We start from the raw sequence: 14,668 nt of genomic DNA on the forward strand, positions 1-14,668 counted from the left end.
ATAAGGTTAAAAATATAAAAATAAGAGTGCTATTTTTTTCAATGGAAACAAAAAAGGGATAATGCAAACTATCTAAAGAAGAGTTACACCATAGCAAAGTATGTCACCTCGCTGTTCTTTGCACAAGACTTGAGCTCCTGCCTGTGTGAAAAGGCAGCTGACATATTTAACCAACAGTAATCCTCAACATTCTTCATTCTCACCTCTCCTCTTTCAGTTTTTGGACCCTGGCATCTTCCTCCCCAGCTGAAGTTTGCCACAATGTCTATCCTGGTTCAAGGAGTTCTCCACAATTTTCACAAGGCCCTCCAAACTAGCTGAGGATCAAGTCAGGATCCTTACTGGAACACCTAGCAGAGGCACACTTCGCTTCAGACAGGTCTCAAAACAACCTGCTGGCCTTTGAGGGGAGCAGGCCTTTGGAATGGGGCAAATGGCCACAAAACTGTAAAATCCCAAAACACTAGCAATTGCCCCCAACAGTGAAAATGCTAACCTTGAAAAATGCTTAATTATACATTGAGGTGGGTAATAATGGGATTCAGAATATCTGAAACAAATACAACAAGACGTTACTAAACAAGGAGAATATGGGGCATAATGGTCAAAATAGAAGGACTGAGCTGTAAGTTTTCAATATAGGAAGTTGAAAAAGCACTGAACAAGCTTAAGATAAATTAGCAGGACCATCTAGAGTGGTGTTGGAAATACATTGAAAGGCATTGAAAGATCATGGAGTTTAATGGTTTAAAGGCCAGTATCACATATTTGTTAGTGATGGGATTTTGCTCATTCCAGTATACAAAGAAAATGGTGATGCATTAGAATGTACGTCACATCAAGCAATGAAGCTTTTGGAGCAGGTTTCGAAGGTAGGTAGAATGCCCAGAGGGGACTGCGCGGTCTCATGGTCTGGAATCCCTACAGATTTTATTTTTTCTCCAACCGTCTGGAGTTTTTTTTTTTTTCTGTCCCCCCTGGCCATTGAACCTTACTCTTATTCGATGTTAATGTTGATTTATTTTGTTTTATAATTGTGTCTTTCATTTTTCTATTCTTTAATATGTAAAGCACTTTGAGCTACTGTTTGTATGAAAATGTGCTATATAAATAAATGTTGTTGTTGTTGTTGAAGGGGTATGAATTTAGTGACAGAGAACGGTTTAGAGAACATATAAATGTTAATGCACAGAAGTTTGGTTTCATGCCTGGTAAAGATTAATGCAATCCTTCATCCATAATGTGAAGGGAAAAAATCTGCATTAATACAGTAATAATAATAAATTATTTGTTTGAAACCTTGGAAAAGACATTTGACATGATGCTGCTAGAGGTGCTAAAGCAAGATTTGAGAAAGTTAGGTATGGGTGAAAGATTAGTGTCTGAAGAAGCTTGAATGATGGTCAGGACAGAAGATGGGAATAGCGAAAGTTTTATGGTGAAGGTAGGGTGAATCCAAGGATTTGTTCTAAGGCAGTACTATGTAGTGTACTTCAAACTCTGAGGCCGTGGGTACAAATCCCACTGACACTGTGTGGTCATGATCAAGTCACTTTATCTGTCTGTACTCCAACTGGAAAAACAGGAAATGTAATTAATTATATCTGGAATGTTGTAAGTCACCTTGGATAAAGGTGTCAGCCAAGTAATAAAAGTAACAAGTAAAGTAGGACACCTTCAAAGCATGAATTTCAGATTTTATCACTCCTTAGCAATTTTAGGGCTAGCCCCATGGAAATAATGTACTTTATACACAAGAGTTTATCATCAAGAGCATCATGGTTTGTCATTCCTTTTATTCCTCACACTCACAAACACATAAAAATAATAATTTTGTCTTTACGGCTGTGTATCATACAGTCCAGGTGTGTTCTCTCGTCTACCCTATGAGGTTTGAAGTCAAAGATATCTGTGCCTGATGTAGCGACCATCACTGGATGGAAAGTGGCAGTAAAGTCTACATACAAAACCTGTCCCATTAGTTTGCTGCTTCTGCAAGAAGCTGTGCAAATGTTCATATCTGCTGCTAGCGCCATGAGTTATCATGAGCAAGAACGTCACTCTTTAACATTCACTTTTATTATTTATCCTTATTTACTTCACCAGCAACATATCAAATGGAGTTTCTAGTCGAGACAAATAGTTTCAAGTTTTGGCTGCAAACACAAAAAAAAAATAGAAAACCATTGCAAATATGTTGATGGGTTTGTGTTAATTATAATTAAATCTAATAATTTCCTGATTTCTCCATTTACCTTAATAGCCAAGTCACAGTGTTCACTAGCAGTCGTGAGCTGCTCAATATGTCGGTCGACCTCAGCCACTGACAGGCTACAGCTGCTCTTCTTTCGTCCACATACCACATTCTCTAGGCCTGTCAGGACTCTCTGTAGCTCAGAATTTAGGTCACTACAGTTATCTGGAAAAAATGAAAAAAGAGAAACTATTAGCTCAGCAAAGCATAAGGATCACATCAATGGTGAGGATGAAATCAGACGTGCTCAGTTGTTTTGGGTTAACATGCAATTTGTCTGAATTATTTCTAGATAGAAAAAAGATTAAAATTACTTGATCCTTAAAAGAAATGTTTAGATGAATGTGAAACCGTTTGATGAATAATTCACATATCACAAATGCGTCTACATAGGATGGAAAAAAGGCATGACTTTTATGGCAAGTGGTGTCATAAACTTCTAGCTGTTTAAATGTATTTACTTTTATTATGTGTGGGTGTGGTCATCTTGCTTGTTCTTAACGTGGACATTACCATCACATAGTGACTACATTGTTGCTTTACTTCATGCTGGAATAAAAAGACCAAGTTTTTTGATTTTCAAAGTGATCTTTTGCAGTTTCTTTTTTTGGGGAAAATTTTTGTCTGGGATCAGTTCTGACCTGTTGCTTTTTTCTCCTAATTTTTTTAATTTTCATTTTATATTTTGGTTTTGGCTTTTTGTGTATTGCCCTTTTCCGTTGACTTTCTTTGTCTAAATTGTGGACTTCTGTTGTTGTCTTGCCAACAATACGCTTATCCTGTTATCTCCCAGTCTGTTTCTTATGTTTTTCTTACATGGAAAGTGAGATTTTTCATCTGGCTAAAGCTGGTGGATCCTAAAATTGGACAGCCTATTCAGGCCTTACCTGACATGCACTGTACAGGGTGAGTCAAAATTATGTTAACATTTGAATGGCAGAAACAATTTATTCACAAAACATACTTTATATGTGCAAGATGATCTACAGGAATGTCTCAACCTGTTCGCCATCATTTTCAACACATGTACCATATGTGGCACATATTGTCCACAAAAATTGTATATAAGTATATACATAGCAGTACCATTAGTGTTAACATTACTTTGACTCACCCTGTATATAGACAATGGAAAAATAGAAGTATATATTTAAGTGAATTGAAAAGAAAATTGTGAAGAGTGAAAAAACTAAACAGCATATCTATTGATCTTTTGGTCAGAATACTTTAGAAAAAACAGAAGAAGAAGAAATGGGATATTCACTTATATCCTTGAATATGTATTCACCTTTTTTGATGTAAATCAGCGACATCCAAAAATTGCTTTTATATTTGCTTGTATAATATGCTACCGTGGCTGTATGTTTGTCTGTCCAGGATTTTAAATCACCTGTAGCTCGCAAACTGTTTGACCTATTGTCCTGAAATTTGGTACACATATACTAAGTGACCTCTACTGTCTGCTTTAGAGGTGATGATTGACATCCAAGGTCAAAGGTCAACCCAGGAAGGTCAAGGTCAACAATTAAATAACCTGTAGCCTGAAATTTAGTACACATATACTACGCTGAAACTCTGCACTACAGCTTTATATTAAAAGTGAAGAGTTTTGGAATTATTACACTTTTTATTTTATTGTAGAGTCCACTTTCGGCAGCGGCAGCGTTCTCATCCCTACCACCTTCACTGTCACTTCCCCTACCTCTTCATATCTTAAATCATTCTTGAGGCAGATTGAAGTCTTAAGTGCCAGCTTAAGTGAAATATTAAGGAAAACGTACTAAGTATTTGCAACACAAACACTGACTTAATCAGTTTTAATGTGGATAGATGCCGACGAAAGAAAAGAAGAAGCAGGCCGCTAGGGTGAAGAATAGAAGAGCTGCTCAGGAAGCAGCAAGCGCATCAACCTCTGAGCAAATGAATTATAAAGGTACAGAGAAAGAATATGAAAACTATGAATACTCAAATCAAGTGTATTCACTGCACGCTATCGTGCAGTGCGCCGTTACTGGTACATCATAATAATGTATATATGTATCTGGAATAAATATACATACGGTTGTTATTATGATCATTAGTTTTGTTACATGCCTTCAATTAACTACCACCATGCATGGTCAGTGGAGTTTTATTTCAAATAATAAGCTCAACAGTCATTCAGCTACAATATTTGTTTCAGTTTTTGCTTCAGTTCACACAGGCACGTTCTCTTTTATGTAGTACTCTGCACTACTAAAAAAAAATCAACAAAATTAACAACATAGCACTCAGTTACTAGTTATGTATACAAGAACAAAAATAACAATACTTGTCCATTGTCCATTGATACTAATGACCTTTCAGATTCAGCTGCAAATATAGTGAGCCATTAATTTGTATGGCAGTCCTGGTTTTTGAGATGATGTGAAATCTAAAAATTATATTGTGCACTGACTGCCAAGGCAGACAGACAAGAAGAAGTTGAGTTAACTTGGGCATGGATAAAGCTGTATGACATGCTAGGGTCAAATAATAAAAAGTCAAAACAACAGTGTAGCTAAAACATTAGATCAACGAAAATCAAAGTTAAAAATAATGTGCTAGAATTACTTACCAACATAGTCAAAATTCCATTCACAAAACCACAACAGATCCAGAAACAATGCCAACCTTTATACCATCATACTAGTGACCTTGCAAGTCACAACCTCCCATTGCAATGTAGTAAAAACAGCCATAGCAATCACAAGCAAAGCAGCTCAAAATGGTGCTCACCATAAATAAAACAAAACCACCCAGGCGGCAAAACACAAAATATTCTAAACACAAGGCAAAATTAACCAAGATACTGGAAGTTGATTACAAAATTTAATTCCTTGTGTTCAGAAACCCCAAAAAAGAAGAAAACAGCATCAGAATATGTGAAAAACCGTTCAAATTCATGACACCCATATTGTGAGGACGACACGGTCAACTTTAATAAATATGATTTTACTGTTTTATTAAGTTTACATAATGTTTTCTGTATGTTGGTCATCTTCTACACTTGAATATATTACCTTACACTTCTCAGGCTGGCTGTGAAGTGCAGTAAAATAAGTAACCTTTCTCCCTAGATACCTGTATGTCTCACAGCTCAACAAACTTGGTGGTGTAACACTCACTTGTTAAAGCACAGTATCTGTGGTAGAGTTGGATAGTTCATGGATCCAATACCTACGGTATATAAATGAACATTGTACACAGTGTTACATAACAGAACTGGTGAACAGTTGTGCGAGAAAAGGTGCATCCTGGCTTTATTCTTGCCTTGTACCTGATGGCGTCTTGCAATCCTGTACTGAAATAAGTATCTTCTCAAAATAAACTGATGAATACTCTCATTATTGAAAAAAAACACCAACATGGAACATTATTTTTAAAAGTATATATTCTCTTACCAAAGCTAGTAAATTATGAGTGTACTGAGAACAAGAAGCTGGAAGTTTCTTAAGCAATTTTATACTGACTAATAATGGTAAACATGACTTATTTGTAACATTTAGAGCTGAGCAACAGATCTGTTCATTTTTTATTATACATTATAAAAATTATTAAAAACAGGCAATGCTAGGAAATTGGACTTTAAACCACAAGTCTGAAAATTTCATTCATCATTTTGACTCACAATGTAACCCGAGGAAGTTATTTTAACTGCCTGTGCTCCAAGTGTAAAAAATTGTAACACCCTGTAAATAATTCCAGTCTTGTAAGTCACCTTGGGCACAGTCATCTGCCATATCAACATTTGGCTAAACCTTTGCTTTTTTATTTTTCTTAGTAATTAATTTGCCCTTATGTTTCAAGTAAAAACAACAAAAAAAAAAACCCAAATATATTCCCATGTTACTATGTGTTAGATCAACAAAAATGCCAGTAATGCTGTACAAATGGGTGAAACTCAGAGTAAATGTACTATAATAAAATTTGCCTGGCAGTATAAATGAAAGTTTAATATGTGTTACAGGAAACTTTTAATTTGAATTCCTGCTAAACTATGAGTCACAAAGTCCAGATGTGAAAAAGTTTCATAAAAAAGGAGCTAACAGTCACTCAGGTTACTGCAAAATGTTTTTCTTTGGTCCAAAGAACAATCAAATTTTCAAGAAACTGTAAAGAATATAGTGACATTCTTACCTTCAAGTCTGACCAACATACACCAACCTACCATTCTCAAAAACAACAGTAGATCCGAATTAATTAAAATACATAACTGAATTCTATCTGGTGTGCTTCTTGCCTCTGTTCCATGGTAACATGTTTCCTACTTTTCAGGACCTTCTTGTTGTCTGCTTGAAAAACTTTGAGTTTTAATGTATAAGATATTTATGAATGTGCTTGGTACATTTATATAATGAATACATTATGGATGTGCTGTTTGTCCACTCCCTGCCCTCAACTCAGATCACTTTGTTCTTCTCATAGTTTTGTACTATGCAAACTTGTTAGATGACTTCACAACTTATGAATGTCTAATATTTTCATTTGTTTTAGCCTTTTGACCAGCAATACAGCATGTACAGTGAGGCACTGCAAGCTACCACAAAAATTCTTGCATTCATTCATAACCAATAAGGTGTAGGTCTATTCCTAGTTCTGCATTCAAAGCTTAGTAAGACAAAGGCCACACTTAGTGTTCTTTGCATTCCATAATGCCTGTAATATTAATACAGAAACGGGCATGTAGTATCCAGGTATGTCATGTGTCAGAGTTGCTAGGCACTATAGATTGAACTGCTAAACTTTGTCTCAACTGTAGGTAAGGTTTCATCAGGGTAGCAGGACAGGTGACCATCTAGGATTTGGCCATACTTGAGTGACCACACCAGAGCAGGACTGATGGCTCAGACTCACGCATCTTGGAGACATTCGAATGTGTTACCAGCACTCCAGCTGAAACTACTGGTGGACACAATGACTACATTAGTGATAGGACAGTGAGAAACAAGCTTCAAGCTGATGGCTTTAGAGAAGGCCAGTCTGTTAAAGGCCATCTGCTCACAGCTTCTAGATGTCTGACCCTACAGAAGGACAATGCCATGGCACAAGCAAAGTTCTGAAGGTCTCAAAAAATGTGTAAGGCCCAAAATTTTAGAAATGTTTAATGTTTAATTTATTAAATTATTAAAGAAAAGAAACGAACAAAAATCAGCAAATTTTAAAATGATTCCAGATGAGACAAAATTAAAAACTAAATCACAAATACTATTCAGTCAACAAAGCATACAAAATAACACCCTAAATACTAAATAACAAATAAACAAATCAAATGTAAATCCAAATAAATAAAAACAAGCTTTTAAATCTACATGAAAAAGACCCAAATGTAAATCATCAAAGAACAAAGAAGAACTTACAAAATAGATGGAAACAATAAAAGGGATCTGAACAACAAAAGAAATGGATAACTAATGCCTCAGCAAGGAAATGAGGCTGTTAGTTGGTTTAAATATGGCACTTCAACTCACACCCGATGGCACTAATTAAATGATAGTTGGGAAAGGGAGTGGAGGAAGAAATACACAAAGGACAAAACAGGAAAAATAAAAACACTTGGTACATCAGAAAAAGATTTAGGTGCTACATAGCCACTTACAATACATGTCCTTTTTTGCCCACAGATCAGAAAGAAATGCCTAGAATGAAGGTCAATGCTCAAGTCTGATGCCTCACCTCTGACTCCTCCACTTATGGTTCTCCAACATAAATCCACCAAGGTCATTGTTCATTCACGGACAATTCATGTAGGGAGACACATTGGTTTTGCCAGACAAAGAGTGACTTTAGCACCATTCTTTAACTTATTTAATGACTTCTAAACAGGAATATTCAGTGGTTCCCGAAATCTTTATGTGCGGTTTGTCTCTTTTTAAGATGAGAATGTGGTACAATTCCTTACATACCTTTTACAAAAGTAGTACAGGCAAGTTAAGTGAATTGTTTAGGGTCACAGAGCAAACTGGAGTTGGAAAAATGAATTACCACACTTCCCTGCTAAGTAAGCTAGAACTAGATAATGTGCCTTATTGAAACCTTGACTGAAAAATTTACAAAGCACAGTAGTTTTTAGATACATAAATATTTAAAGACTTTTCACCTCTAAGTTGCTAAAAAAATTTTTTGGTTTTTGCAGATTGAACAAAACTAGTGTGATCTGCAATAAATATACCCAGCAAAATCATGCCATTTTATTACAAAAAGTTCAATTAACTACAGAAATCTACTGTTAATTAACACACTGGTGGAAATGAAAGCTTGTAGCTAAATGGGGTCAGTGTAAACCAGCAATGAAAAAAAATGTAATGAGTAATTTTGAAGCGAGGATCTTTTATCTTCTAATAAATAAGCAGAGAGCAAAAGACTAATTCTAGGCTCTAATGAACTAATGGCATTTAATGCTGTTTATTTTATTGTCTTTCAGTAATTCTTTTATGATTTATGTAATTAAACATTCATATTATATTTCTATTTTCCTTCTTTGTCGATTTTATTGTTTCTTGTATTAACCTCCTTAGCATTACATTTTTTCATGTAAAAAACGTTGCATGTTTTGGCTTGAATAATTACATTTTTATTAAATTTCATCTTTATACTGTAAAACATGCAAACACTAAAAGTCAGAAGTGCAGAAAGTATAATAATGATACAAATAATACTAATACTACTACTAATAATAATACTACTAATAATAATAATGTGAACAGTACACTGCACTTGTTTGAGTGACACATTCAGATTCCCAGAGTCACTTTCAGTTTCAATTTCACTGCCTGAAGACCGATTCACTTCGTCATCACTGCTGATGACAGGCATTTCTTAAGAGACACCATTATGAGTCTAGGAGAAGACGCATCTACACCATTGCCCAGGTGATACTCAGACCTGACACTTACTCAAGACACGCTTATACAGCTGACTCTTCACTAACACTGTTGGCACTTTTAGGGTCCGAGTAAACCTTGGGTCTTATGCGGGATGCATCTCTACCATTGCCCGAGTGACACCCGGGACTAACACTTTTAGTACTCTTTTTACAGCCTGAGTAACCCTCAGGTCTAACGTTAAAGAGGTTAATGACGTTCCTGGTCTTTTATCTGTTGAACCTAAGAGAATGGGGCCCCTGACAATGTGGCTGTTCTAATTGCCACAATACTGCTGCTGAGTCATTTATTTTTCTGTTCTTATAGTTTAACTCATTCTGGATTCCCTAGATTTCTTTTCTTTTTTTTGGTAAGTTCTTGTTTTGTTTATTTAATTCTTCATATTTTAATCTCTAGCTCTTGTCTCTGGTTTTTGATTGTTGGAGTTTGGACTAGGTAATGTTTTCTTTTGTTTTGCCTCTTTTAGATAACTTATTGTTCACTATTGACTTTTTGATTTTTTTTCTCTTTATTATTGATGAAACTTAATCATTCTAATAAACTCTGTAATTATTATAGAACAATATTGTGTTATTTATGTTTTTTGTTTTTTTTTTTACAGTTCCTCTCTCCCATATAAATGTTACCCCTAACTGGGTGTGCTGGACACAAAGCCTGTTTCTTAAATTACGACAGCCAGATTTACTTCACGAGACCTATCCAGTATGTTAGGAGCATGGGCCTGATTCTAAGATTAAGGCCTGGTTTTGAGTTTCACAATTCCTGCATTATAACAAGCACCAGGTGCAGCAATCCCCATTGAGGATTTACTCATTACCAGACTGAAACTTAAAGCCATTCGAGTTCATCCCTTGCACCAAGTCCATCCTATGTACACTCACCTTCTATTTCATAAATGCCATATGTCAACCAAGACCAAGATAATCTGATTCTTAAAAAGTGCTAACTCACAAGCTGTCAGATGTATGAACTTGACCTAAACAGTTTTCCATGGTAATTTGATGAATATATCTAAGTAATTTTTTTGTTAAAGTGGTTGTTTGGGGTTGATGGGGAATTCAGATTACTATTACCTTTATAATTGACATATTAAGGTTTTATTTTATTATTGACAATTTTCACCAAATTTCACAAGACTAGAATTGTTATGGAAAAAAATAATAGGTGTATATGATAAAAAGTGTAATACTTCAAGAGAGCACAGAACCTTAAAAGTACCCAAATGCACAGGTGAAGCAGTGGCCAGTGTGCTTAAACTGTTACAAGACTGTCTTTCTCAAATTATAATAATCGAGTATACAAGATATTCAGATAAGTTGTTAAGATGATTGGTGATCAGTGTTGACTGAACCTCACAGAATTTGGTTCTGCTCAAGTCCAGCAAAATTACAGAAATCTTTGCGAAGTTCACAGAACTCTGTGAAATACATCAGAGTCAAACAGACAAGAGGAGGTGAACTAGTTTTGAGTGGATTATAATGCTGTAATGGTCTTTCAAGTGTCCCTGAGGGCCAGGGAGAGTCTTCCAACAATTCTTGACCTATTATTGTGACCCAATATGTGATCTGAGCTATAAGGCAGCAGTCCTAGGAAAGTTACATTTTGACAATGTAGAATACAATAGATGAAAATACAGTATAAATTCACAACTAACTTTTAAAAACTACGCACCACAACCAAACCAATTTGTGAATAGTAATGAAAAGAATAGCATTGTTTTTGAATGTATCATTTCTTGAGTCAAAGACAGATCCAAGTGTAAATATAAGATTAACTTAATTAGAAGGGACAACTGGACAATACTGTACTACTTTGTCAGAAATACACTTTATTACAGAGCCTTCCTGGCTTTGGTGAGGTAAGCAGTTTAATCCCGCGATGAGAGGGAGAGCTGATGCTAACACTGTCTTCTCTTTCCTCATCCACAGCCAAAAGAAAATGGCCAAGAAGAATGACTGACCCAGCCCACCATCCAGCAAAATACATAAAAATCGGCCACAAACTATCCATCCATCCATTATCCAACCCACTATATCCTAACTACAGGGTCACGGGGTCTGTTGGAGCCAATCCCAGCCAACGCAGGGTGCAAGGCAGGAAACAAATCCTGGGCAGGGCGCCAGCCCACCACAGGGCATGCACACACACACACACTAGGGACAATTTAGCATCGCCAATGCACCTAACCTGCATTTCTTTGGTTTGTGGGAGGAAACCGGAGCACACCCTTGCAGACACAGGTAGAACATGCAAACTCCACGCAGGGAGGACCCGGGAAGCGAACCCAGGTCTCCAAACTGCAAGGCAGCAGCGCTACCACTGTGCCACAAACTAGCAATAAGTAAATAAAATATAGATGTGAGGCACACATTAGCCATGCCCTGAAGCAGAGGTGTGGACTGGCTCATTCCATTGTTTGGCTTGGGAGTGGGAACATCTTTTTTGTTTCCCATGAATCTGTGCAGATGCGTCGCACTTTCTTCTTCCAACAAGAATAACTGTAGTAATACATCTTTTGTTTTTATTATTTCTCAGCATGCCTTGTGTTTGCTGATGAGTGGGAAGGGGAAGGCTCCTTTAAGGTCATTGCTGAACACATAGCTAATTTGTATACACAATTAGCCATGCGGTGCTGTGTTGCCAGCTACAGTGATCAGTGTTATATATCCATTGGCAGTCCTAGTAATACTGCAAGGCTTTTTGTTTTTTTTTAAATGCACGCAGAATGAAAATCTGGCAGTGTTTCTCCACATTTAGGGCTTTGGGACACATTTTTACCTTTTTAATTTTCACTGACAACTCACATACAGCAATTGAAGAGCCCAAGGGGTTGAAATGAACATGAAACTATCCTGCAGTACTGTTTGTTGGACAGAATGGAAGGGAGTGGTTTCAGTGGATCTCAATTTTTTTCCTTGTGTGATTGTAACACAGCAATGGCCAAGTCAGCAACAATCTTTAAATAGGCATGCATAAAAGTTCTGTGCACATCTACTACAGCTCTGTAATGTCACATTGGCCTCGCAAAGTATCATGGGAAGCTTGGAAAAAAAAAGTTTGATTAAGCTGGCTGCATTTCTACAGAAATATTCAACAAACAAGGTCACTAGTGCTGCAAAAGATGCTTTGACGAATTTCACTGATCAACACTATTAATGATTACAAGACATATACACGTAGCAAGAGTTTAAAGTTAAAATAAAATAAAATATTAAATAAAAATGCTACAAACATACATAAGTATTATCAAACAGTTTTACCTACTAAACCTCTCAAAAAAAAAAAAAAAACGAGTAACCTATCTCTAACTAAAACAAAATCTCAGGTTAAAAAAGATACTGCTCAAAAGGACTAGATTTAATCAACAAAAATAACCAAAAAAGGCCATTTATGGAACTGCAAATTTCAATTCCGGTGAAAACTGCTTTTAACAATTCAGAATAAATTTTCATATACATATACAGTATAGATGCAAATGAAAATAATATATAATGCATGCAAATGTTATCAGTTACAGTTAAGTAAATGCCTAATTCTACAAAGAAAAACAATAACTTTTGACTTCACAATGCCCAATTGTGATGAGTTAAATGCCTAAACATGTTACTTTTTTTTTAGAGCATAACTGTCAAACTGGAAAAGGTACGTCTTCTGAGTGGAAGCATTCCAACATTGTTCTTTGTTTCAGTAAAATTACATTTTTCACATGTTCAAGGCAGGAATCAATTACACCATCCAGAGACAGAAGTCACACATTTTTTTAACATCATGGTGTGCTGCTTAACATATACACACAGCAAACATTACATAAAGAGAATATGTACACAAACACAATACATTACAAAGTTTTACCAACTGCACCTGGCTTTGGAGAGACAGCTATTCCACACCTCAGTTCTTCTAGGTGTTCAAATCTTCTGTTTATATTACCTTTAACTCTCAATGCTAATGATAGCTCTCAGGCTTTAATTTTACAGAATGATGGATTACTTCTCTATTCAGCACAAGATATTTCTTGGATCAAAATTAAAGACAGATGGAGTCAAGATGGAGCTGCAATAGTGCAAGTAGTGCTGGAACACACATTAATAAGTATGAGATATACAGTACAATTTAAGGTCTAGGTTTAAATTATCATAACAAAAGAACAAAACAATAGCTACTATTCACAAGCGTTGTGATTTCAGAATGAACTAGTACCAAAAAGGTCCTGAATTCTTAAAAAAAGGCATGAAGCCTACAAAATCACTTAAAGGGAAAGGGTAACTGGCTAAACCCTGGCCCAAATAAACAAATCTTGAAATATTTCATTAAAAAAACAGAACCAGAAAGGTATAAACTAATAATTAACAAAAGGAAGCAAATAAATCAAGAAACAAAGGAGCAAGAGTGAAGTGTCAAAACCAGACAATCCAAACAAAAAAGGCTGAAACACTAACAAAGCTGAAATAAAAAGTGGGAAGCACGAGAAAGGGGAGCCGAACGACAATAACAAAGAAAAGATTTGGTAATCAGGTACAATACAGTATATAGGGCTACTGAGGTAATGCCCTATACATATAAGGAGAGGGACTGGGATAAAATTACAAATAAAACAAAATATATGTGAACAGTTTTGACTAGAACAGGCCATTCATCCCACTAAGCATGTTAGTCCTATTTACTTAGCTTCACCAGAATGACATAAAGTCAAGTTTTTAACGTCACCAAAGTACTAATATCTATCACACTACTTGTGTGTTCATGATTCTCTGTATGAGGAAAAACTTTCTAATGTTTTTGAGAGAAATCACCCCTCAAGTTTTCATCTGGGCCCCTGTGCTCTTGTTGAAAAATATATTTTAATGTAACAGCAAGGATCCTTTGTACTAATTTCCATTCTTAATTTTAAACACTTCAATCAGGTCATCACTTAATCTCTGACTGCCTAAATTAAATGTTTTAACTCTTTCAATTGTGGTTCATATCTTATAACCTTGAAATGAGTTTAGTTGCTCTTCACTCGAGTTTCTCTAGCATTGCTAGCAGTCTTTTTGGTAATTTGGAGATGAAAACTGCACACAGTGCTCCAAGTGAGGCTTCAGTAGTGTATTAAATAGCTAAATCATAACTTTCCTTGGCTTGGAGTCCACACATCGAGCTATATAACCTAATATCCTATTAGCCCTCTCAGTCACCTCTATACACTGTATGGATGTAGAAAAGGACAAGTTGACTGAAGAAGATGAAGGAAACAAGGATGAGATTGCATTTCAATAGCGCTTTTCAAGACACTCAAAGCACTTTACATAGAGAGGGGGGAACCACTTCAGCTACCACCAATATGCAGCATCCTCCTGAATGATGCAACAGCAGCTATCTTGCATTGGTATGCACACCGCACATTACTTATTAAGTGGTGAGAAATTGAGAGAGACAGTTGGCCAGTTAGAGACACCCTACTTGATATGAAACATGCCCAGGGATCTTTTATGCTTTTACGTCTCATACTGTACAAAGAATGCCACCTGTT

General features: G+C 36.0%; 1 protein-coding gene across 2 annotated transcripts in view; it reads right to left on the reverse strand.

Annotated features, from left to right (window-relative positions):
- Positions 1-14,668, reverse strand: part of mcc (MCC regulator of WNT signaling pathway) — a 570,331-nt gene that overhangs the window by 157,745 nt on the left and 397,918 nt on the right. For both annotated transcript variants that reach the window (XM_039758932.1, XM_039758933.1), the window contains one exon: positions 2,256-2,419. In XM_039758932.1, the coding sequence (XP_039614866.1) occupies positions 2,256-2,419 (164 nt within the window). The remainder of the gene's footprint in view (positions 1-2,255; positions 2,420-14,668) is intronic.

Source organism: Polypterus senegalus, chromosome 7 (genome assembly GCF_016835505.1).
Source record: "Polypterus senegalus isolate Bchr_013 chromosome 7, ASM1683550v1, whole genome shotgun sequence".
Classification (NCBI taxonomy): Eukaryota; Metazoa; Chordata; class Cladistia; order Polypteriformes; family Polypteridae; genus Polypterus; species Polypterus senegalus.